Raw genomic sequence first — 22,959 nt, 5'->3', positions numbered from 1 at the left:
TCAGATCAATATAGTATACTGCTGTTACATTATACGGTACTGTCCTGACCTGAGAAAGGGGATTTTGGTCTCTAAAAGTTAGTAAAAAATATATTAAAATAAGGCCAATAAAATGATTACCTTATTTTCTGTTTATAAAAGTTTTATCAATACAACCAAAATACTATTTTATTCTAAAGCAACAAAAAAATCTTTTTTCTATCTTTTGTCATTTCTGCTTTAATCATCTTGTATTCACTCTCTTCTTTCTAGCCAGCATCTGTCCTCTCTCTGTCTTCCATGCAGCATCAGACCCTTCCATCCACTGTCCGCCCTCACCCCGTTCCATATGGCATCTTCCCTCTTTCTATGCTCCTTCCATAAACTGTCTACCCTGTGCCCTGTCTCTCCTTTGTACATGATTGATTTCAGTTCTGCCATCTCTCCATTTTTCTCTCTCTGTCACCACCCCCTCCCCTATGTTCTGGCATCTCTCTCTTCTCCTTTCTTTCCTTCCCACCCCAAGGTCCAGCATCTCTGTCTCCTTCCCTTCCCTGATTCGCTGGCATCTCTCTCCTTTTCTTCCATCTTTCCCTCCCCCTCCATGCCCTGGCATCTCCTTTCATTCCTTCCTTTCGCACCCTCCCTCATCTTCCTTCTCCCTTTCTTTCTCCCTCCAGTTGTGTGCAGCAATTCTCTCCCCCCTCTGCTCCCTTTCCTCCTTCTGTCACCCCATCCCCGGTCATGAACTTCTTCAAGCAGCAGCAGCAGCATTGACAATTCGCTGCTATTGCCGGCTTCGGGCCTTCTCTGTTGGGTTCTGCTTTCAGGGAAACAGGAATTAGGCAGGACCCGGCAGAGAGGAAGGCCTGAAGCTGGCAACAGCAGCGAATTGTAAACACTGCCCGAAGAAGTTAATGACGCTAGGCCTTGGAGCACCCGGGGCAGCCCACCACTCCCCCCTCCATCTCTCCCCTCCATGCGAACCCCACCATGAGATGACCAACAAACCTCCCTCCGCAGCAATCTAAACAGTTATAGCTATAATACCAAGAAAATTGCTTCACTAATCAAAAATAGCAAATTTTAAGAAAAATGGAGCTTTGTAATCAGTGACTTTGAGGGACCCCAGGAAGGGATTTCAAATTTAAAAAAAAATTATTTTCTTATCAAGTACAATCAAATTCATGGGGAAAACTTCAATTCACAGTTTTTCCAACTTTAGATTTATCTGGCAGCCTTTGAAAGCAGATATGGAAGACTGGCTCAGCCTTCTGGACAGGACAATGTGGTGGACACTTCTCTCACTTACCGTTTTGTGGGAGGAAAACCCAGCTGTGAAAAGGAGGAGCAGGAAAGGGAGTGGGGGGCTCTGAAAATGACAATGAAGAAAAGGCAAATTCTGTAGTGACAGTAAAGGAGAGGTAAAAGACTGCTCAGTTTGGCTCTTCTGAGCTGCCAAAAACAAAAAAACAAACAAAACCCCCCAGCTGAAATAACTACCAAGAAAACAGCAGAGCAAAACTCAAAGATGTCTTGTACTACTAACAAGGGGGCTTGCAAGAATTTCCATTAAGATGGCAATTCGTTAGAGCACTTTTTTAACGAATTATTTATAGCAGTACAGTCACTCTGCTCACACGTTTATTTTGAAACTTGGCTGGTTATAAGTAATAAAAAACCCATATAAACCCCCAACAACCCCATGGCACCTGACACCTTCTCACTCTGGCCACTTTCTACCCCCACTCTCACGCTTCCTGTGCATCTGTGTTGTAGAAGCGATCGAGCATGCCGGTTTCGCCGAAGTCCAGTTCGCTGAAGTGCAGTGGCTCCAGAGTGGCTGCCACACTCTCGCACGCCTCCCAGCGCCACCACCGGGCTCGCCTCATTGATTACATAAGGCCACCATCGTCCTCCTGTTGCTACTACCTGCGGCAGTAAAGTGCTGGCTGTGGTAACCACAGCCGATGGCCCCTCACTGCACCACTTGATAAAACTAAGGAGCGATGTTGTAGATAAGTGCTGTCGGGTCCTGCCTTCGCGGAAACAGAAAGTAGGCAGGATCCGGCAGCAAATTGTATGCTTCCCTCCGTCACTGACCCATCTCCCGCCTTAGCCCGTAGCAAACTAATGCTCCGTAGCTCTAACGTGTGCGTGCTGACTTCCCTTCTCTTCTCTCCCCCCCCCCCCCCCCAGGACATAATTTCCAGTTTCGGAGGGAAGAGAAGGGAACTGGCACGCAAATGTTAGAGCCCCGGAGCATTAGTTTGCAACGGGCTAAGGTGGGAAATCTCCAAGCCGGTGAGAGGGTTTTTAAAAAAATTGTTTAACAGCGGTGGCAGCAGCAGGATTCGCGATCGGATGACAGCCGGGTGGTCATCTGAATTAGCCGGGCAGAGTGCCCGGCTAAAAGGCCCTAGGGAGAACACTGGCTCACCATACATTAGAAGGAGATTATGGTGAGATATATACCTGGCACCCTTTATTTGAAGTTCACTACAATGCCCGCTAAGGTGCCCCACTGCTCTAATAGGTCTGCATAGTCAGTCCATTAAAAATGCTGGACCCTCCTATATGTGAATGGATTGTTTTGGACATGTGTCATCTGGATGTCCTATTTTTCAAAAATGGCTAAAAAAAGATAGATGTCTTGCTAGGCCAAGAAGTCTAGCAGGTTATTTTCAGAAAAAAAGATAAACGTCTTGCAGTTTTGAAAATGGCCATTTTCTCCACCCAATTTTTGGACGTGTTTCTCAAGATGTGCAGACTTGGACTCGAATGTCCTATCGAAAATGGCCCTCCATGTCTATAGATCCAGATGCAACACAGATCTGTGTTTCTTTTTCCTATACCTTACATTTATAAAAATCATAGGGAGGGGGGTCGAATAGCTAAATATAAAATGGTTGCTTAACCTTTCAAACACAGAAGAGGATACTCCATGAAACCAAATGTCCATGAAACTAAATGACCACTAGATTTAAAACCAATCACTGAAAAAAAAAAATATTTCCACACAACTGTGGAATCTGTTTCCAGAAGACATGGCTAAACTGACCAACACAGCAAGATCTGAAATAGATTTAAACAAATTCCTGGAAGTCATTAAAAAAATCTATTACCAAAGTATGGAAGAGTCACTGCTCATCCCTAGAAATGTGCCACAGCAAATAGAGATCTGTCAACTATTTGTGAAATCAGATTTTGGCCACTGTCAGAAACAGGAACTAGACCCAATAGATCTTGGTTTGACTCAGCAAGGCTTTTCATAAATTCTTACGTGGGGTTGCTTTCTCCTACCTCCCTACACATCTTCTGAAAGATTTCCAAGTTACTTACCTTAACAGGTGTTATCCAGGGACAGCAGGCAGATATTCTTAACGCATGGGTGACGTCACCGACGGAGCCCCGGTAAGGACCTTTTTAACTAGAAAGTTCTAGTTGGCCGCATCGCGCATGCGCGAGTGCCTTCCCGCCCGACGGAGGAGAGTGTGGTCCCCAGTTAAGATAAGCCAGCTAAGAAGCCAACCCGGGGAGGAGGGTGGGACGCAAGAATATCTGCCTGCTGTCCCTGGATAACACCTGTTACGGTAAGTAACTGTGCTTTATCCCAGGACAAGCAGGCAGCATATTCTTAACGCATGGGTGACCTCCAAGCTAACAGAGAGGGAGGAGGGATGGTTGGCCATTAGGAGAATAAATTTTGTAACACAGATTGGCCTTAGTGTCCATCCCGTCTGGAGAAGGCATCCAGACAGTAGTGAGTAGTGAACGTGTGAACTGAGGACCAAGTGGCAGCCTTGCAGATTTCCTCGATGGACGTGGAACGGAGGAAAGCCACAGAAGCAGCCATAGCTCTGACCCTGTGGGCCGTGACAGCACCTTCCAGTGAGAGACCGGCCCGAGCATAACAGAACGCGATACAGGCAGCAAGCCAGTTGGAAAGCGTCCGTTTAGAGACAGGACGACCTAGACAGTTAGGATCGAAGGTCAGAAAGGGCTGAGGGGACGAGCGGTGAGCCCTGGTACGGTCAAGGTAGTATGCAAGGGCACGCTTACAATCCAGCGTGTGCAACGCCTGTTCCCCAGGATGAGAATGGGGTTTAGGGAAAAAGACAGGCAACACAATGGACTGGTTGAGGTGAAAAGCCGAGACCACCTTGGGAAGGAATTTAGGATGGATACGCAGAACCACCTTGTCATGGTGAAAAACAGTGAACGGTGGATCAGCGACCAGTGCATGCATCTCACTAACCCTCCTGGCAGAGGTGATGGCAATGAGGAAAAGCACCTTCCAGGTTAGAAGTTTGAGCGAAGTTGTGGCAAGAGGCTCAAAAGGGGGTTTCATGAGGGCTGATAAAACCACATTCAGGTCCCAGACGACAGGAGGAGACTGCAGAGGCGGTTTGAAATTGAAGAGGCCTCTCATGAACCGGGAAACCAGTGGATGAGCCGTGAGAGGTTTTCCAAGGATAGGCTCATGAAACGCAGTGATGGCACTGAGGTGGACTCTGATTGAGGCAGACTTGAGGCCAGCATCGGACAGAGAGAGCAAATAGTCCAGTACAGTTTCCATCGCTAATAAGGTGGGATCGTGATGATGCAGTAGACACCAAGAGGAGAACCTGGTCCACTTCTGATGGTAACATTGGAGGGTGGCCGGTTTCCTGGAGGCATCCAAAATGCGACGGACAGGCTGAGACAGATTCTCTGGAGAGGTCAGCCCGAGAGAAACCAAGCTGTCAGGTGGAGTGAAGACAGATTGGAATGCAGTAGAGACTGACGTTGCTGCGTAAGTAGAGTAGGAAACACAGGAAGAGGAATGGGCTCCCTGGAGCTGAGCTGAAGCAGGAGGGAGAACCAGTGTTGGCGAGGCCACCGAGGAGCGATGAGAATCATGGTGGCCCTGTCCCTGCGGAGTTTGGATAACGTCCGCAACATCAGAGGTAGTGGAGGAAAGGCATAGAGGAACCGATCCGTCCAGTCGAGCAGGAATGCATCTGGGGTCAGACGATGAGGAGAGAAGAGTCTGGAACAGAACTGGGGCAGCTGATGGTTGTGAGGTGCTGCAAAGAGGTCCACCTGCGGAGTGCCCCAGCGAGCAAAGATGGAGTGGAGTGTTGAAGGGTCCAGAGTCCACTCGTGAGGTTGAAGGATGCGGCTGAGATTGTCAGCCAGGGAGTTCTGTTCGCCCTGGATATAGACAGCCTTGAGGAAGAGATTGCGGGCCGTGGCCCAGGTCCAGATGCGGAGAGCCTCCTGACAAAGGAGGCGAGATCCGGTGCCGCCTTGCTTGTTTATGTAGTACATGGCGACTTGATTGTCTGTGCACAGGAGAAGAACCTGAGGGCAGAGAAGGTGCTGGAAGGCCTTGAGAGCATAGAACATGGCTCTGAGTTCCAGGAAATTGATGTGATGTTGACGCTCCTGAGGGGTCCAGAGTCCCTGGATGCGTAGATCTCCCAGGTGAGCTCCCCACGCATAGGGGGAAGCATCTGTGGTTACGATCATGGAGTGAGGGGGTAGATGAAAGAGTAGACCCCTGGAAAGATCTGAGGAGTTCAACCACCATTGAAGAGATTGCTGAAGAGACGATGTCACAGAGATGGGATGAGAAAGAAGATCCGTGGTCTGTGACCATTGGTTGGCAAGAGTCCATTGAGGTGTCCTGAGGTGGAGTCGCGCCAGAGGAAGCACATGGACCGTCGAGGCCATGTGGCCCAGGAGGACCATCATCTGTCGGGCAGGAATGGAGTGATGAAGGAGCACCTGACGACAGAGGTGGAGCAGGGTCCGTTGACGGTTGGAGGGGAGAAACGCCCTCATTAGTGTGGTGTCGAGAACTGCTCCAATGAACTGAAGTCGCTGTGTGGGAAGCAGATGCGACTTGGGGTAGTTGATCTCGAACCCCAGGAGATGGAGGAGAGAGATGGTGTGATGAGTGGCTTGTAGCACAAGTGGAGACGTAGGTGCTTTCACCAACCAATCGTCCAAGTAGGGGAACACCTGGAGATTGTGAGACCTGAGGAAGGCCGCCACCACAATAAGGCACTTGGTGAACACCCTGGGCGATGAAGCGAGGCCAAAAGGTAGCACTTTGTACTGATAGTGACGGTGCTGTATCTGAAACCGTAGGTAGCGACGTGAAGTCGGATTGATTGGGATGTGAGTGCAGGCCTCTTTGAGGTCCAGGGAACATAGCCAGTCGTGTTGAGAGAGAAGAGGGTAAAGCGTGGCAAGGGAGAGCATTCTGAACTTTTCCTTGACCAGACACTTGTTGAGGTCCCTGAGATCGAGGATGGGACGAAGGTCTCCTGTCTTCTTGGGAACCAGGAAGTAGCGGGAGTAGAACCCCTGACCCCTTTGGGCCGGAGGCACCTCTTCGATGGCATTGAGAAGAAGGAGGGATTGGACCTCCCTCAGGAGGAGGGGGGTTTGGGAGGAGTGAGAAGCAGACTCTACGGGAGGATTGTCTGGTGGAAGAGTCTGGAAGTTGAGAGAGTAGCCGTGGCGAATGATGTTGAGGACCCATTGGTCTGATGTGATGACCTCCCAACGGCTGAGGAAGATTTGGAGGCGACCTCCGATAGGCTGAGGAAGAGGCAATGATGATGGGAGACTGGCTATGCCCTGGAGGAAAAAGTCAAAAGGGCTGAGATGGTTTTGACGGAGGGAGAGGCTTGGCAGGTTGGTGAGACTGTGAGCAAGCCTGAGATTGATGCTGTTGACGAGGTCGGCGAGGCTGCTGTTGAGGCGGGTTGAATGGTCTGGCCGAGAACCTGCGCTGGTAGGAAGACTGCTGTCTGTAGGTGCGAGCAGGTGGAGTCTTCTTTTTAGATTTAGTCAGTGTCCCACCTGGTCTCATGTGCTGAGAGTTTCTGGGTTGTTGAGTCCAGGGACTCTCCGAAGAGTTCATCACCCAGACAAGGTGCGTTAGCCAGGCGGTCCTGGTGGTTAAGACTCTCAGCCATGCCAAACGTCGCATGGCCACCGCAATGGCAGATACGCGAGAGGTCAGCTCAAATGAGTCGTAGATGGAGCGAACCATGAATTTCCTGAGTTGGAGGAGGCTGGAAATATGTTGCTGGAAAAGAGGGACCTTACGTTCAGGAAGGTATTTCTGTAAGGAGGAGAGCTGTTGCACCAGATGCTTCATGTAGAAGGAGAAGTGGAAGATGTAGTTGTTGGCTCTATTGGCTAACATGGCATTTTGGAAAAGGCGCTTACCAAATTTATCCATGGTTTTTCCCTCTCTGCCAGGAGGGGTGGAGGCATATACACTGGAACCCTGAGATTTTTTCAAAGTAGATTCCACCAGGAGGGACTCGTGGGGCAATTGAGGCTTATCAAATCCTGGGATTGGAATAACCCGGTACAAGCTATCCAATTTACGAGTTGCTCCAGGAACCGTGAGGGGAGCTTCCCAGTTTTTATAGAAAGTTTCCCGTAAGATGTCGTGGACGGGCAACTTCAGAAATTCTTTGGGAGGTTGCTCAAAGTCTAGGGCATCGAGGAAAGCCTGAGACTTTTTAGAGTCGGACTCTAAGGGAATGGAAAGAGCTGCTGACATCTCCCTAAGGAATTTGGAGAAAGAGGATTGCTCTGGTTTGGAGACGGTGTCGGTCATGGAGGGTTCTTCGTCGGTTGACGAAGCGTCCTCCTCGGTACCGTGAGGGGAGTCTTCCCACAAATCTGGGTCCCTAACGTCGGGGTGCGTACGTTTGGACATCGGTGTGGAGGGCTCGGCATGGCGGGTCTTTGAAGGAGATTTGCCTGAGCGCACCGAGGCTGTACCGGATGAGGAAGACCGATGTCGTTCCTGGGACCGGACAGGGTCGGCAGCATCACGGGTATGTACTGCAGGTGTTTCTGCCAAGAGCACCGGCATGGAAGTATTAATCGGTACCGAGGGGGTCGACACCGATGGGACAGTGTGAGGCTCGGACCGGTCCCGTACCGGAAGGTGCGGTGCCAGCAACGCCAGCAACAGTTGTTGGAGCTGTTGTTGCAGCTGCTCCTGTAACTGTGTTTGGAGTATGGCCGCGATGCGGTCGTCCAGGGGAGGCACCGGTACCGCTTTTTTCTTCTTCGGTACCATAGGTGCCGCTCTACGCTCCGGCGATGAGGAGGCCGATGATGAGGCACTCACCGAGATCGGAGCTGAGCGTTTGCGTGGCCGGTGCGGTGCCGGGAGGGCCGGTGTCGCAACCGTGGCAGGAGGGCGCTCAAGGGAAGTGGGAGGCTTCTTAGCCGGCTTACCTGGACCCAACGACCCCGAGGAAGGGTCTGGTGGTGTCGATGTCGTCGGTGCCGACTTTTGTGGTGCCGTCGACGTCGCAGCCGGTTCCATGGCAGATCCGGTACCAAACAAAATATTTTGTTGGATCTGCCGATTTTTCAAAGTACGCTTTTTAAGCGTAGCATAGCGGGTGCAGGTGTCAGCCCGATGCTCTGGACCCAAGCATTGGAGGCACCAATTGTGTGGGTCAGTGAGGGAGATCGGGCGTGCACACCGCTGGCACTTCTTAAAACCCGGTTGAGGGGGCATGAATGGAAACACGGCCTCCGCAAAATCGAACCCGGAGACCTGTATGGTGGCAACAGGCCCGCCTGGGCCGGCCTGAAAAAATAAAGAAAACTCGACGAGTTTTTTTTTTTTTGAAAACAAAAATAAAGGGAATCCAATAAGCAAAAAGGAAAAAAAGTGAAGAAATACGCGAGCGGGAAGGCAAAAATTAGTTTTTCAACGGCCGTTGAAAACACATGTGTCTTCTTCGCTCCGCGGAAACGAAGAAACTGGGGACCACGATCTCCTCCGTCGGGCGGGAAGGCACTCGCGCATGCGCGGTGCGGCCAACTAGAACTTTCTAGTTAAAAAGGTCCGTACCGGGGCTCCGTCGGTGACATCACCCATGCGTTAAGAATATGCTGCCTGCTTGTCCTGGGATAAAAACAAATACCTGTCCATTGTGTGACATAATTACAGATGCTGCTGTCCTGTCTTACTCCACAGTATTACACTTGCTACTCAGAAGAAGGGGATCATGAACAGATCGGAGAAGGTTATCATGCCGCTGTACCGGGCCATGGTGCACCCTCATCTGGAGTACTGTGTCCAGCACTGGTCGCCATACATGAAGAAGGACACAGTACTATTCGAAAGGGTTCAGAGAAGAGCGATTAAGATGGTTAAGGGGCTGGAAGAGTTGCCGTACAGTGAAAGATTAGAGAAACTGGGCCTTTTCTCCCTCGAACAGAGGAGATTGAGAGGGGGCATGATCGAAACATTCAAGGTACTGAAGGGCATAGACTTAGTAGATAAGGACAGGTTGTTCACCCTCTCCAAGGTAGGGAGGGTACTCTCTAAAATTGAAAGGGGATAGATTCTGTACGAACGTAAGGAAATTTTTCTTCACCCAGAGTGGTAGAAAATTGGAACGCTCTTCTGGAGTCTGTCATAGGGGAAAACACAAAGTTAGACAAGTTCCTGCTGAACCGGAACATGCTCAGGTAGGGCTAGTCTCAGGGCACTGATCTTTGAACAGAGGGCTGCCGTGTGAGCAGACTGCTGGGCACAATGGAATACTAGTCTGACCCAGTGGCGGCAATTCTTATGTTCTTATCACAAGTTCACATACTGTAATATCCAATGCATTGAGAATCCTACTAGTAGTATTTTGAGAAATACCAAATCCTTCTAGCACATTGTTCAAAACCTTTAAGGATACTCTCAGAATTCCACTTGAAAACTGCTGAAATAGAAAATGGAAATCACAACGAAGGAAGAAAGGGAAAGGGGCTAGGATTTGATATTATTATGAATGTGTTTTGTATTTTTTTTGAGGATGCAATCAAAGGAGTTTACATATTATACACAGCAGTGATCTCCAACCTTTTTATATGAAGGGCTGCAGTGTGTGTATAGAAGAAAGCTCAGGGGGATTTCAAGATTATACATACACACACTATTAAGTTTTGTAAACTGCTTTGACCTGCTTGTTCAGAGTTGGTATTAAACACTAGTCTTGAAGCCCGTTACATTAACGGGTGCTAGAATATATGTCTGTCTGTCTGTCTTTCTTTCTTTCTCTCTCCCTCCTACTGTCTCTCTCTCTCTCCCTGGCCCCCTATCTCTGTCTTTCTGTCCCTCTCCCTGCCCCTGTGTCTTTCTTCCTTTCTTTCTGTCTCCCTCCCTCCTGCTGTCTGTCTGTCATTTTTTCCCTGCATTTCCCCGTGCAGCAGCAACAGCATTTCCCTGCCCCCCCCCCATCCCTGTGCAGCAGCGGTATTTCCCTTCCCCTCCAGGTCCCTGTGTAGCAGTAGCAGCCTTTTCCCCCACCCCCCTTCCCTACTCTTGCCACAATGTGGCCTGCTCCTTTTGGCCCCTCCCCTTTCCCACGGTCTAGCCTGCTCCAAGGGCCCCCCCCCTTCCCTTATTGGGTTCCTCGCAGGCAGGCCCAGCTTCTCCCTGCATGTTACCTTTTTTTAAATTGTGTTGCCCTCCCTCGCGTGGCTGCCTTCCTTGTCCCGTTGAGCAGCTCGCGGCTGTAGTCTTTTTTGTCGGCGCTTCCCTGCCCGCCTCGCAGTCTGGCCTGCTCCGGGCAAATTTTTTAAAAAAGTTTTAAAGTTGTCACGGCGGCTCCTCTCAATCCCCACCAGCGTCGGAAGTCTTCTCCGACGCTGGTGCGGCTCGTGAGAGGAGCCGACACCGTGATCTTTTGGAGAGCAGGGAGTCCAGCGCTGGCGGCCACTCCTGCCGGCAAGTGTAAGTAGATGCTGTAAGGCTGGAGACTCGCGCATGCGCACTCCTGCAGCCACGGACCTACATCTCACAGAACAGAGCTCACGGAAGCACGCAGGTATGAGAGCGCATACGCGGCTAGGGTTTTATTATATAGGATTAATACTAGTATTGATTCTACAATACTTCAAGGACATATTTAAAAAAACTTACTTTATTTTGGATTTTCAACAGTAGTAAAATTTCATACATAAGACACCTAGTAACACACTTAAAGAGCTTGTTTGCAGTTACTATATCAAGTGGGCAAGATTGAAATTAATGCATTTACAGGATTTGAAGAGTGCAACAGCCAACTGTTTTGAGGACTTCAAGGGCTGCATGTGGCTCTCCAGCCACCCATTGGAAACCAATGGTGTACAGGTACTTATTTTGGTAGCTGAGGTAATGAAGGGTTTTAAGTGACTTGCCCAGAGTCACAAGGAGTCATAGTGGTGATTAAACACAGCCTGAAAAGTTGAGGAGGCAAAGCAGTGGATATGGAATCATAGAAAAAAACAGGTAGAAACAGCTTGATGGCAGGCTCCCTACTTAAAAATGAACAAGTAAATAATTAATTGCATCGTTCCTTCCTAGTACTCCTGGTGAAATTCTGTGCAGCATTCCCCACGCTGTGCAGAATTCTGTAAATCTTCCATTCTGCCCCAGTCCCCGACCATTCTTCGCCCCCATGCGGGTCTGGCCTCTCTCCCACCCCCTCCGATTGTGGCTGGCCCCGAAAGGGCATTCCCTCAGCCGTATCACTTCCTATGGATAGATGACGGGGCAGAAGGAAAGCCCTTCCAGGGTAGGCCACAAGTAGAGGCATCACTGCGTTGCCTCTACCGGACAGCTGCCGCCACTGCTGCTGCTCCGAGGGTCCCACAGGCATGTCTGATCTCACCCGGGGATGGGGTGAGTCAGTCAGTCAGAGAGAGGCTAGACCTGCACAGGGGAAGGGGAGAGGATGGTGACATGGATCCTGAACTGCAAATAAGGAGGGGGACGGGAGAGATGAAGGAACATTGATACTAGACCTGCAGGGTGAGAGGGAGGTGACATGGATGCTGCACTTCAAGTGGGGAGGGGACATAGAGGCTAGAAATGCAGGAAAAGGAGGAGAGGGGGAAGAGACATGGATGCTACACTTCAAGTTGGGGGGGTCTAGGAGAGGAGGGGCCATGGATGCTAGACCTGTAGGGGGGGAGGAGGGGAGGGGAGGGGACATCAATGCTGGACCCTGTGAGCAGAGGGGAAAGGGAGTGAGACAGAAACCCAGGCCGGAGGGGGGGAAGGAATAGATGCTTGACTGGAGAGAGAGATGCCACACCAAGGGGAATAGGGAAGAGATTCAGGATGCAAGTGAGAGAGATAGTGGGTGGGGGGAGGGGACATGGATGCTGGACCTGTAAGTGGGGGTGGGGGGATGTAGAAAGAGAGAGTGACCAAGGCCAAAAAGGAAATGGAAAGGGAAGAGAAGATTCGTAGCCAGTGGAAAGAGGTAGAGAGAGATACCATACTATGGGGGCCAAGGAGGGCATTCAGGGTACAAGTGAGAGGGGCAGGATTTAGAGGGTGACAGAACTGCAGATGGAGAGAGGGAACTGAGGAGACTGCAATCTGAGAAAAGAAAAGGCAGGAAGGAAATTCAGGCCTAAGGAGAATTCTACGCAAAACACTACAAACAAACTTTGCAGAATTTTGAAATATTGTGCACAGAATTTTCAAAAATTTTGCGCAGAATTTTACCAGGAGTACATCCTAGTTAGAGAATACTTTAAGTTTACTTATGCATACACAAGTTCATGCTACTTAACTGAACAACTATTCGAATACAAACTACTGTATTATATGAGATTATAAATATATATATATATATATATAAAAAGTCTGAATTCATATTAAAAATATTAATATAGGCAAAATTAGACATTCGTTATAAACAAAAAAGGCAAGAAGCGCATAAAAATGAGTATTTACAACGTAATATTCAGCAACATTTGACTCGCAGGTTGTGCAGAGAGAAGCCGCGCTGCCAACAAACCAGGAGTTACAAAGGCTACACAAAACCATTTTCAAAGAATTACACCACCAAACGAGGTACAAGAGGTTGTTCAATCTGCTCAAACAAGCAGGAGTTAAACCATCTCCATCCCAGCCCCCAACCAAGCACAGTTCGGAGCAACAGCAATAAATAAATAAAGTCGAAGGCATCCTATTCCTATGGCTCCCACAAAAACATTTGTCATTAATAAATAACGAGATCAGCCTACGAGAGACTGGAGCACTATCTGACTCCACTATTCCTCCAGCAACCCCACTCCCCAGCACCTTTGGTCCCCGCAGGTTCCCCGGCCCCCTCCCCGTCAGCTCTGCGGCTGCCAGCAGTATCTCGTTCTCACCTTGAAAGGGTTATTCAGGTCCGGGTCCGCAAAGGGGTTACGGTCAAAATCGGACATGTTGTGGCTTGGTATTCACCACACCGGTCCCAAACTTGCAGGGCGCTCCGGGAAGCTCCCAGACACCTATAGCCCACAGACTCCAGCTCCTACATGCACCGCTATTCAGACCAAAATGGCAGGGCCGGAAATTACGTCATTCGACCGCCGTGTAAAAAAAAAAAAAAAAGAGAGAGAGAGAGAGTTAGAAGGGGGAGGAAGAAAGTGGGGGATGATGTTACGTTACTATAAAAGCCTGGCTTGTAGAGAGGAATTTCTCATAGCCTTTAGGTTTTTCCTGTGATTTCTAAGGTATAGGTTAATAAGTAGCATACTTCTTGCTTTTGTTTGTTGCAGTGCTTCATATTTAATATCTAAATTTCTCAACTTAGCCATTGTTTTGGACCTTTGCAGATTTTGAACTTGGGGGAGGGGGGGTGGTAGTAGTCCCTGCTTAGGTGATACAATTTCTGTATTTTTGGGGTCTTTTGAGTCACGCAAACTACGGTTGTATGAATTAAGAAAGGTAAAATTATATATTTTGAAACTCAGATGATAAAATTAGGTGTATCAAGACAATGTGAGGAAGGAGGAACCCGATGAATTATAGAAGGGGTGTCCAACCTTTTGGCTTCCCTGGGCCGCATTGGCTGAAAAAAATGTTTCTGGGGCCACGCAAACGCTGCAGCAAGACAGAGGAGGGAGCCGGCAAAATGGTAAACACCCGGGGGCAGCAGAGGAGAACACTGCATTGACCATGGCCGCACAAAATACTTCACGGGGCCGCAGGTTGGACACCCCTGAATTAGAGCAACGTTCTTCAACCTTTTGACACCTATGGACCAGCGGAAATAAAATAATTATTTTGTGGACCGGCACTGGTCCGCGGACCAGCAGTTGGAAAAACACTGATCTAAGTCGTGGGCCACATCCCACCATAATAGTACTACTGTAATTGTAATACCATTTTTTCCATTCATTTTTCATATATATATATATACACACACACACACAATATAATTGTATTAACAACACATAATGGTTAACCACAAAATTAAACTACACAAAGCACACTGTACGAACATAAGAACATAAGCAGTGCCTCCGCCGGGTCAGACCATAGGTCCATCCTGCCCAGCAGTCCGCTCTCGCGGCGGCCCAAACAGGTCACGACCTGTCTGAATAACCAGAAGGGGCCCCCTTGCCACCTTGGTTTCCCATTGAAGTCCTATCTTCCCATCGAAGTCCTAATCCTCCGGTCTTGCACATTCACGACTTGGTTGGGTTTCCATACTTATTACCTGGTTAGTTATGGTTCTCAATATTAATTCTTACCAGAACATAGATAACCCCATGCAAATACAGGACCAAAAACTAAAAGTACTAATATATACAAACAAACCCCTAAGATGCAAGACTCTAAATGCAGTACAACTCCAGAGGAAAAGAAACATGCATTTCTTCCTGAACAGCAGATGTAAATCAATCACTAAATTAAAAAAGTAAAATCATTCCCCCTACCGTTGTTGTCTCCCTCCCTCCATGCTGTGCTATGCTTTCTGCCCTGCCACCCCCTGCCACCAGCTCCCTCTTCCTCAGTGCTGCAGTGCACAAAGCCATGGGCAGCGACATCAGAGAGAAGGCTTCCGGTTCAGGCGCAGGACGTGCATAGAAGCCTCTGCCCATGGCTTTGTGCACTGCAGCACTGAGGAAGAGGGAGCCAGCCCGAACACAACGCCTCATCGATCGCACCGTGGACTGGCGGCTGAAGAGCACTATCTGGGGCCCAATGCATGTGCCGGCCCTGTGAACCGGCAGGAAATTTCTGCGGACTGGCACCAGTCCATGGACCGACAGTTGAAGAACACTAAATTAGAGAATGATGAAGTTACTACTGTTTGATGGTGACAAAGCATTATATGTTGTGGGGTATCGCAGGATTCCCATACCATAGCAGAGATCGAGTCAAATAGAATTAAGACAGGCCAGAATTTCCAGGATCCTCAGGATCTAGGGCAGACCTTCTTAAGAATGGAATCATCTTTTATGACTTCCTGTTGTTCTTCAGAGGGGAATCCCCTTGCTCTTTCATTCTTCTTTGCAAGGTCTCACCCCCTAAGATGCAGTTCTTTTCTTGTGTGGATGGGATTGGCAGAGAAAGACCAATAATGTCAGCAGAGGGGAGGGGGGAGGAGTCTTCCTGCAGAATGACAGTTAGAGGGTCAGTCAAAACAGTTGCTACAGCTGGAAGAGGTGAAGGGTAGGAGCAATAGTGGAAACTGCTGAGGGGGTGGATGTGGGGAATTGAAAGGTACAAAGTAGGAACAATTCTTCTCCGAATGGAGGAAATAAGAACATAAGAATTGCCTTACTGGGACAGACTGAAGGTTCAAGCCTAGTATCCTGTTTTCAACAGTGGCCAACCAAGATCCCAAGTACCTAGCTAGATCCCAAGTAGTAAAACAGATTTTATGCTGCTTATCCTATGACTAAGCAGTGGATTTCCCCAAAACCTTTTTTAAACCCCGCTAAGCTAACTGATTTCACCACATTCTCCTGCAACGAATTCTAGAGTTTAATTACACGTTGTATGAATAAATATTTTCTCCGGTTTGTTTTAAATCTACTACTTTGTAGCTTCATCGCATATCCCCTAGTCCTAGTATTTTTGGGAAGAGTGAACAAGCGATTCACATCTACCCTTTCCACTCCACATTAATTTATAGACCTCTATCATATCACTCCTGAGCCGTCTTTTCTCCAAGCTGAAGAGCCGTGGAGGGGCATAATCAAAACATACATCTAAGTCCAATTTGGTCATATGACACTAGACGCCTAAGGCCGGCAGTGGGAAAATTCCCATTCTCAAAAAATATTTCTAGAATTTTTTTTTTTTAAATCGTCTATTTGGACATCCTGGCTATTGTTCATCCAGACCACCAGTATGTCTGTATTTATACCACATTTTTAACCAAAATTTTATCCAAGTCCCAAACACCCAGAACAAGACCATTTAGACATGGGAGAGGCCAATCTTATAATGGACTGGCTATCCAGCCTGTGCCAAATTGTGAGTACTGCTCGTAAGAAAGGGTTAGAGGTCTGGAGATGTCTATGTAAAATATTCCTGGGAGCCCACAGTAATCTCCAGAGGTAGATGTCAGGAAAGGAGGTCTGCTCTATGTACATCCAGAGTTTATCTGCTTACATGATCTAGGTCGCTATTTCTTGAAATAATATTTAAGTAATATTTAAGAAATTCAGCCTTTTCTTTATCAGCTTCTACATATTCCTTCCCTTCACCTTTGAGTCTCACAATGCCACTTTTGCACTTCTTCCTATCACGAATATATCTAAAAAAATGTCTTGTCTTCCCCATTTTACCATGTTAGCTATTTTTTCTTCCATTTGCATCTTTGCTTTCCTGACTGCACGACCAGCCGCTCTTAACTTTTCCAGATATTTTTGCCTGTCTTCCTCTTTCTGTGATCATAGTTTATGAAAGCTAACCTCTTATTCCTTACCTTCTCAGCTACTACTTTTGAGAACCAAAGCGGCCTTCTTTTCCTCATACTTTGATTTACTTGCCTCCCTTATAATCACTCCTTTCAGTTTTGCCCACCGCATTTCCACTCCTTCCAGACGTTCCCTCCTTGACGTAAACCCCCATCCGAACAAAGTTAATTTTTTTAAAAGTCTAGAACCTTTGCTTTTGAATGAGCCCTCTCTATACCCATCTTAATATTAAACCGTACCATGCAGTGATCACTGGATGCTAGATAATCACCCACTGTAACATCAGAAATACTTTTCCCGTTTATAAGCACTAAGTCCAGAATGACCCCAACCCGCGTGGGTTCCATTACCAACTGATGGAACAGCTCTCCTTGTAGAGAATCCGGAATAGGGATACCTCAATCAACGTCCACCATGTTGGGTCCCTTGGTTTGTTAAAAGGTAGTAACATTAACCGCATTTAATAATAGACATAATAAACATAGCCTGTATCTTGTACATTTTGTCTGCAGTTTTTCCTTGTTTCTCATGTGTTATTTTGTTTATACTGCAGCCTTTGTTAGAGTTTTCTAGAAAACATTCCTTGGTAAACTGGCCACTCTCAAAGTGATCATGGACTATGCTTTAAACTTTCTACACTGCCCAATCTGATAAACAGGTCATGGTGATGCACAAACTAAAATTATATTAAAAAAAGAACACCATAATCAGATACAAAAGGGAATCATACCAGAATGACTATGAATGTACTCTTATAACCCGCTCTGGGCTCCTTTTGGGAGGACAGGCTAAATAAATGACTTAATAAACAATAATGCAGTAAATCAAATATATATAAGTGGGTATTAGGTATTGATCATAAGTAGGCCCAATTGTGACAAGAATTTAGGAAACATGCATACACATCAGTTATAATGTGAGAGACATTGCAGACCATTTCCATATTTAGGGCAAGACAGAACTTTCTATTCCTGTATTCCCCCTCTTTTTCTGCAACTGGCCTGATTAGATATGTGGGTGCAATCGATAGCCCCCAGCAAGTGTGTCAGCTCATAACATTTTGTATTTGTTTCAGGTGACTGCTGCTGCGGTATTGATTGACTCTCATGAGAAAAGAGCTTAGAAACTGAACAATGCAGCATAATGTGACTGATTGGCTGATGCTGGCTGTGGTTTAAAGTGGTGTCTGTGACACTATAGTGGTAAGGCAGGTAATGCAGTAGCAGGGCTTATTCCCTGTAAGCAATGAGTTGTGGCCAAGCCTGTAATGGGCTAAACAGGTAAAGATTCAGTTCCTTGTCAAACCTAAATCTCTGTCATGTGGCAAAGAACTGTATTCTGGCACTGAATATTTATTTTTTTTGGATACCCTCTATAAAGGGCAGTTCCTGCTTTTCTGTTGCCTTTCCCGCCTCCAAGGCAAAGAAAACAGGAATCATAGGGGTGTGTATCACTCATAGTAGCTAGTCTACATTGCAACAGCAGAAGAACCAGCACCACACCCACTACCAATGCCAAACACACACACACATACTTTTAACTGAGTATAATATATATATACTCTGAGGGTCTGAGGGTCTGAGTGAGAGGAAGAAAAGGCAGGGAGGTAGTGCTTCAGAAATACTGGGGAGAAAGCAGGAAGAAGATGCCAAGGGGAAGGAGGAGATGGGAAAAGGCTGCAATGATCTTTGGACTGTTATGATAGTAAGCAAGAACCAAAGAGAGGAAAGTACACAGAGGAAGACTGATTGACCACGATCTCAAATGGCAAAGTACAGCATCAAGCAGCAAACAATGCTCCAGATCCCATAAAACAACATTCTGGTTGTGTGTACATTTCTTTTAGCATATGTAAATTTTGATGTCTACTTTGGATGACGTGGAGGAGTATTTTCAATTGGATATCTAAGTCTGACTTTGGACTTTTTGAGAAAACGTCCAAATAATGGGTTGCAAAAATGTCTACTTTTGAACCTGCAAGATGCGTCTTCCCCCCCCCCCCAAAAAAAAAAAAATGTCCCAGTTCAATATTTTATCTAGCTAGACTTCTATTTTTTTAATGCCATTATTGGAATTTAAAAAAAGTTAAAATTAAAACCAGCCAAAACAAGCCATTTGTATGTCAGAGAGGCCAACATTTTTAATGGATTTTCCACATGGACATGCCAGCAGAGCAGTGGGGTGCCCTAGGGGGCATTGCTATGAAGTTTCCATTAAGGGTGCCAGGTTCACATCTCACCATAAATCCCATGCATTATATGGTGAGCCCTACAAAACTTTCCCAAAGCCTACTGTACCTACCTGTCTACTACTTCAATAGCTCTTATGCCTATAGGTGTTGCCTGTATGGCAGTACAGCAAGTGGTGGGTTTTGATGGGCTTACACATTCCACCAGAAGTGTACTAGTTAGTATGGCATGGGCCTGGATTTTTGGGCGTGGTTTGGGGGGGCTCACCCTAAATTATAAGGGGGTTATGGTGAGATATACAGCTGGCACCCTTTATGTAAAGTTCACAGCAGTGTCCTCTAAGGTGACCCGTTGCTCTGTTGGGATGTCTATGTGGCCAGTCCATTACTATACTATGCTGGCCCCACCCATGTCCAAATGGTCAGGATTAGGACGTTTTCAACCTTGATGTTTTTCCGATTGAAAATGGGGTATAAAGTTAGATGTTCTGGTGGCGTAGATGTCCCAGTGGTCAAGACATCTAAGTAGACAATTAAAAAAAACCAAACAAACTATATTTGGACTTCCAGCAGTTTGCCATTCGAAAATGGACATTTTTGTCCCTCCAACTTTAGACGTTCAGCTGGAAACGTCCAATTTGGTCTTAGACTTTTTTTTTTTTTTAATACCCCTCCATGCTATATATGAAAATTTGACCACGTGACTGCTGGTTCAGCATCACTGGATTCCTATAATCTATCAAATTAAAGCCAAAGTCCTAACTGTACTCCATAAAGCCATTTGTAAAGGTCATCCTTTTTACTTGGTATCCCTTATCATTCTTTTCATTTTAATATACTTCTTGAATTTGTTCAGAGGACTCTGGCTGCTTATGATGTTATTTGTCTCTGCATATTCTGGACTTTACTAGACATAGTGCTTTCATCTTTGTGGCTCCAATGCTCTGGAATATTCTCCCATCAACTTGAGCCTTCTATATTTAAAACAGCCTTAAAGATTCAAAATGATAGCTACAGTACATGATGCTAGGCTCCACATCAGGAGTAACCACCAAGGAATGTTAGAGTTAGACTCTCCTTCTCTAAGACTCTGCTTCTCTGTTTCTTCCTTATATCATGGCCTCTGTATCACTACACGGTGAGACTGCATCTTAAAAATTGTGGCCCATATTCAATAAATGGCACCTAACAAGTTAAAAACGCCGTCTAAAAACTTAAAAAATAATTTTAAAAGGGAAAGTGTAGGTGCCTAGCGGCGCCTGCATTGTGCATATGGAGGCACTTTATGAAGCCTAATGCCACTGAAGGCTTGGCTAATGCCGGAAGTGGCATTAAGCATTGTAAAGTGCCGATTCACTTAATAGGTAGGCACCAGAAATGTATGTCTTGAAAACCCTGGCCTACATTTTTGACACTTACCTTTTCCGAAGCTGCGATTCTATAAATGGTGCTGTCACATGACTGACATGTGAGCAGCAGCTGTTTTTAAGGTGGCCACTGACAATGGTGTAATTTATAGAATCCAGGCCTATGAGCAGGTCTGGTTACCCCATCTCAAAAAAAAAAAAAAAAAAAGATGTAGTAGAACTGGAAAAGGTACAAAGAAGGGCAATCAAAATGATTAAGGGGATGGAACAATTCTCATAGAAAAGATTATGAAGTTAGAGCTCCCCAGCTTGGAGATGAGACAGCTAGAGGTTTATAAAAGTCTGAATTGAGTGAATGGTTAAATTCAAATTGATTGTTCAATTTACATGGGTGGTGTGGGTCGGGGTGAGAGGGAGACATGTATGTTTTTTTTACTGAAAACTTAATAGTGTTGATTTCCAAGAATTCTCTTTTGATGAATATTGGCCTCTCCCTGCTGTTATTAAGGACTTGCTGGATTGATATTATGAGGGTTTTAAATGTCCACAGGGAATGAACCCTTTACAGCAGATTGTCAACCACTAGAACTATGATTTGGGAACTTATTCTGTAGATTCTCTGCAACTAACCTTGAGATATGTCACAACATGCACAGACATGTTTCAACACGCTTGCTATTCTGGTGGTATGATGTGTTGCATTGTCTTGCTAAACGATCCCATTGGCCACAGGGAAGACCATCAACATGTATGGGTGTACTCGATCAGCAAGGATGGAGAGATACCCATATTAGTTGAGTGCCTTCCAGAGGTATCAAGGAACCCAGCCCATACCAAGAAAACATTTCCCAGACCATAACACTGCCGCCATCAGCTTGTGCATGTCCAGCAATGGTTGCTGAGTGTTTGTTCTTAGTGGTTTCACGCCTGACATGCCAAAATACATTCATTTAATGGAGCTGAAAACGTGAGTCATTGGTAAAGGCAAACCTCTGCCAGTCGGTGCAAGTCCAATGCTGGCTGTGCAAATTGTAGCCGTTTTTTGCGATGACCCCTCGTGAGAATGGGTTCAGTCACCAGCCATCTGCTCCAGAGCCCCATTTGCAATAGGATTTGCTGCACCATCATTTGGACACAGATCTGGAAGCCCTGCTTGGGCGGTGAGTTGCTGATCGGTTTGCATCAACCTCTTGCATCAATGGCTTATGTGTCCCCCCAGTTACCACATAGAGTCGTTGAAAAGGTTCCATTTGTCCACTCACGGTACACTTTAACCACAGCAGCCTGTGAACAGTTTATAAACTCTGCCATTTCTGAAATGCTGCCACCCTTGATCTGGTAGCCGATGATCATGCCTTTTTCAATATCTGATAAATCACATTTTTCCCCATAACATCCATTTACTAAATTGGCAACTTGACATCCAGTCTTATATACCCATGAAATCTATGCATGCCACATGCATTTGTTCATTGGCTGTGCATCCCTGATGTCAGAGGTAAGTAGTGGTCATAATAATGTGATTCGATCGCTCATCACCTCTCGCTTAGATTACTGCAACATACTTTTCTCAGGTCTCCCACTCATCTGCCTCTCACCCCTTCAATTCATTCAAAATATTGCTGCATGACTTGTATTCCGTGAGAGCCACCATGCTCACATTATCCCACTCCTCAAGTTACTTCCTTGGCTCCCCATCTGTTTCAGAATACAATTTAAATTCCTCTTACTGCCTTACAAGTGCATTCACTATGTAGCCCCTGAATCTCTCTCCTCACTCATTTCCCCCTATGCTCCCCCCCTCCGTGAACTTTGTTCATCTGATAAGTCCTTCTTATCTCTACCCTTTACCTCCACCGCTAACTCCAGACTTGGTCCCTTCTTTCTTGCCACGCCGTATGCCTAGAACAGGCTGCCAGAGTCAATATGTCATGCTCTGTCTCTAGAGGTATTCAAATCCAAGCTAAAAGCCCTCCTCTTTGAAGCTGCTTTCAACTCTTAACTCCCACTTACTGTTAGATACCTATACTCATTGTTATCATTCCTTCTCCCAGAAATTCCCCAACCCTGAGATGCCCCTGTCTGTCTGTCCATATTAGATTGTAAGCTCTTCCGAGAAGGGCCCATCTACTGAATATTAAATGTATAGCAAGGCATACACCTTTCAGCACTATAGAAATGCTAAGTAATAGTAGTAGATTGCAAAAGATCTGTATCATAAAACCATCAATTCACTGAAAGCAGTGCTGCAGGTCCCATAATGCATTATAATAAGGATATTAGAAATCCAGGACTGGTCCAAATTCTCCCTTCTGGAACAAGGTAACTTGGAAGTTCCCATACTCTATAATTATTTAAATATGTTTATTGCTGTAATTGCTTATTGCCTATGTCTAGTTTATACTTGTTATACACTGCCTTGGGTGAATTTCTTCAAAAAGGCATAAATCAATCCAAATGATAGGTAAATATAGTACGATATATACAAAATTACTCCATCTGAAGACATTGCCCTCCTCTGATCCAAAACAGCAAAGCAGCATATGTACATTTAAACGTGTTCCATCAACCCGTTTAATGATCGTAAACTTTCATTCATTTTTGTAACTCAGTTTCCAATTTGACTACTTTACAGTAGAGCACATAATGATGTATAAAATAGTAACTGATTTAATGTCTTAAAAGTCA

At 46.3% G+C, this 22,959-nt stretch overlaps 1 protein-coding gene across 2 annotated transcripts in view; it reads right to left on the bottom strand.

Moving 5' to 3' along the window:
• SCAMP1 (secretory carrier membrane protein 1) overlaps nucleotides 1–22,959 on the bottom strand; it is a 153,287-nt gene that overhangs the window by 130,133 nt on the left and 195 nt on the right. Inside the window, exon 1 of one of the 2 annotated variants that reach the window (XM_033929444.1) lies at nucleotides 13,165–13,352. The exons of the other annotated variant lie outside the window; for it this stretch is intronic. Within the exon in view, the coding sequence (XP_033785335.1) occupies nucleotides 13,165–13,221 (57 nt within the window). The 5' untranslated portion in view covers nucleotides 13,222–13,352. Of the gene's footprint in view, nucleotides 1–13,164; nucleotides 13,353–22,959 lie in introns of those variants that run through there. 2 annotated transcript variants of the gene reach the window in all.

Source organism: Geotrypetes seraphini, chromosome 1 (genome assembly GCF_902459505.1).
Source record: "Geotrypetes seraphini chromosome 1, aGeoSer1.1, whole genome shotgun sequence".
Taxonomy (NCBI): domain Eukaryota; kingdom Metazoa; phylum Chordata; class Amphibia; order Gymnophiona; family Dermophiidae; genus Geotrypetes; species Geotrypetes seraphini.
Note: the sequence above shows the minus strand (reverse complement) of the source record. Positions and strands in the feature narration are given on the sequence as shown.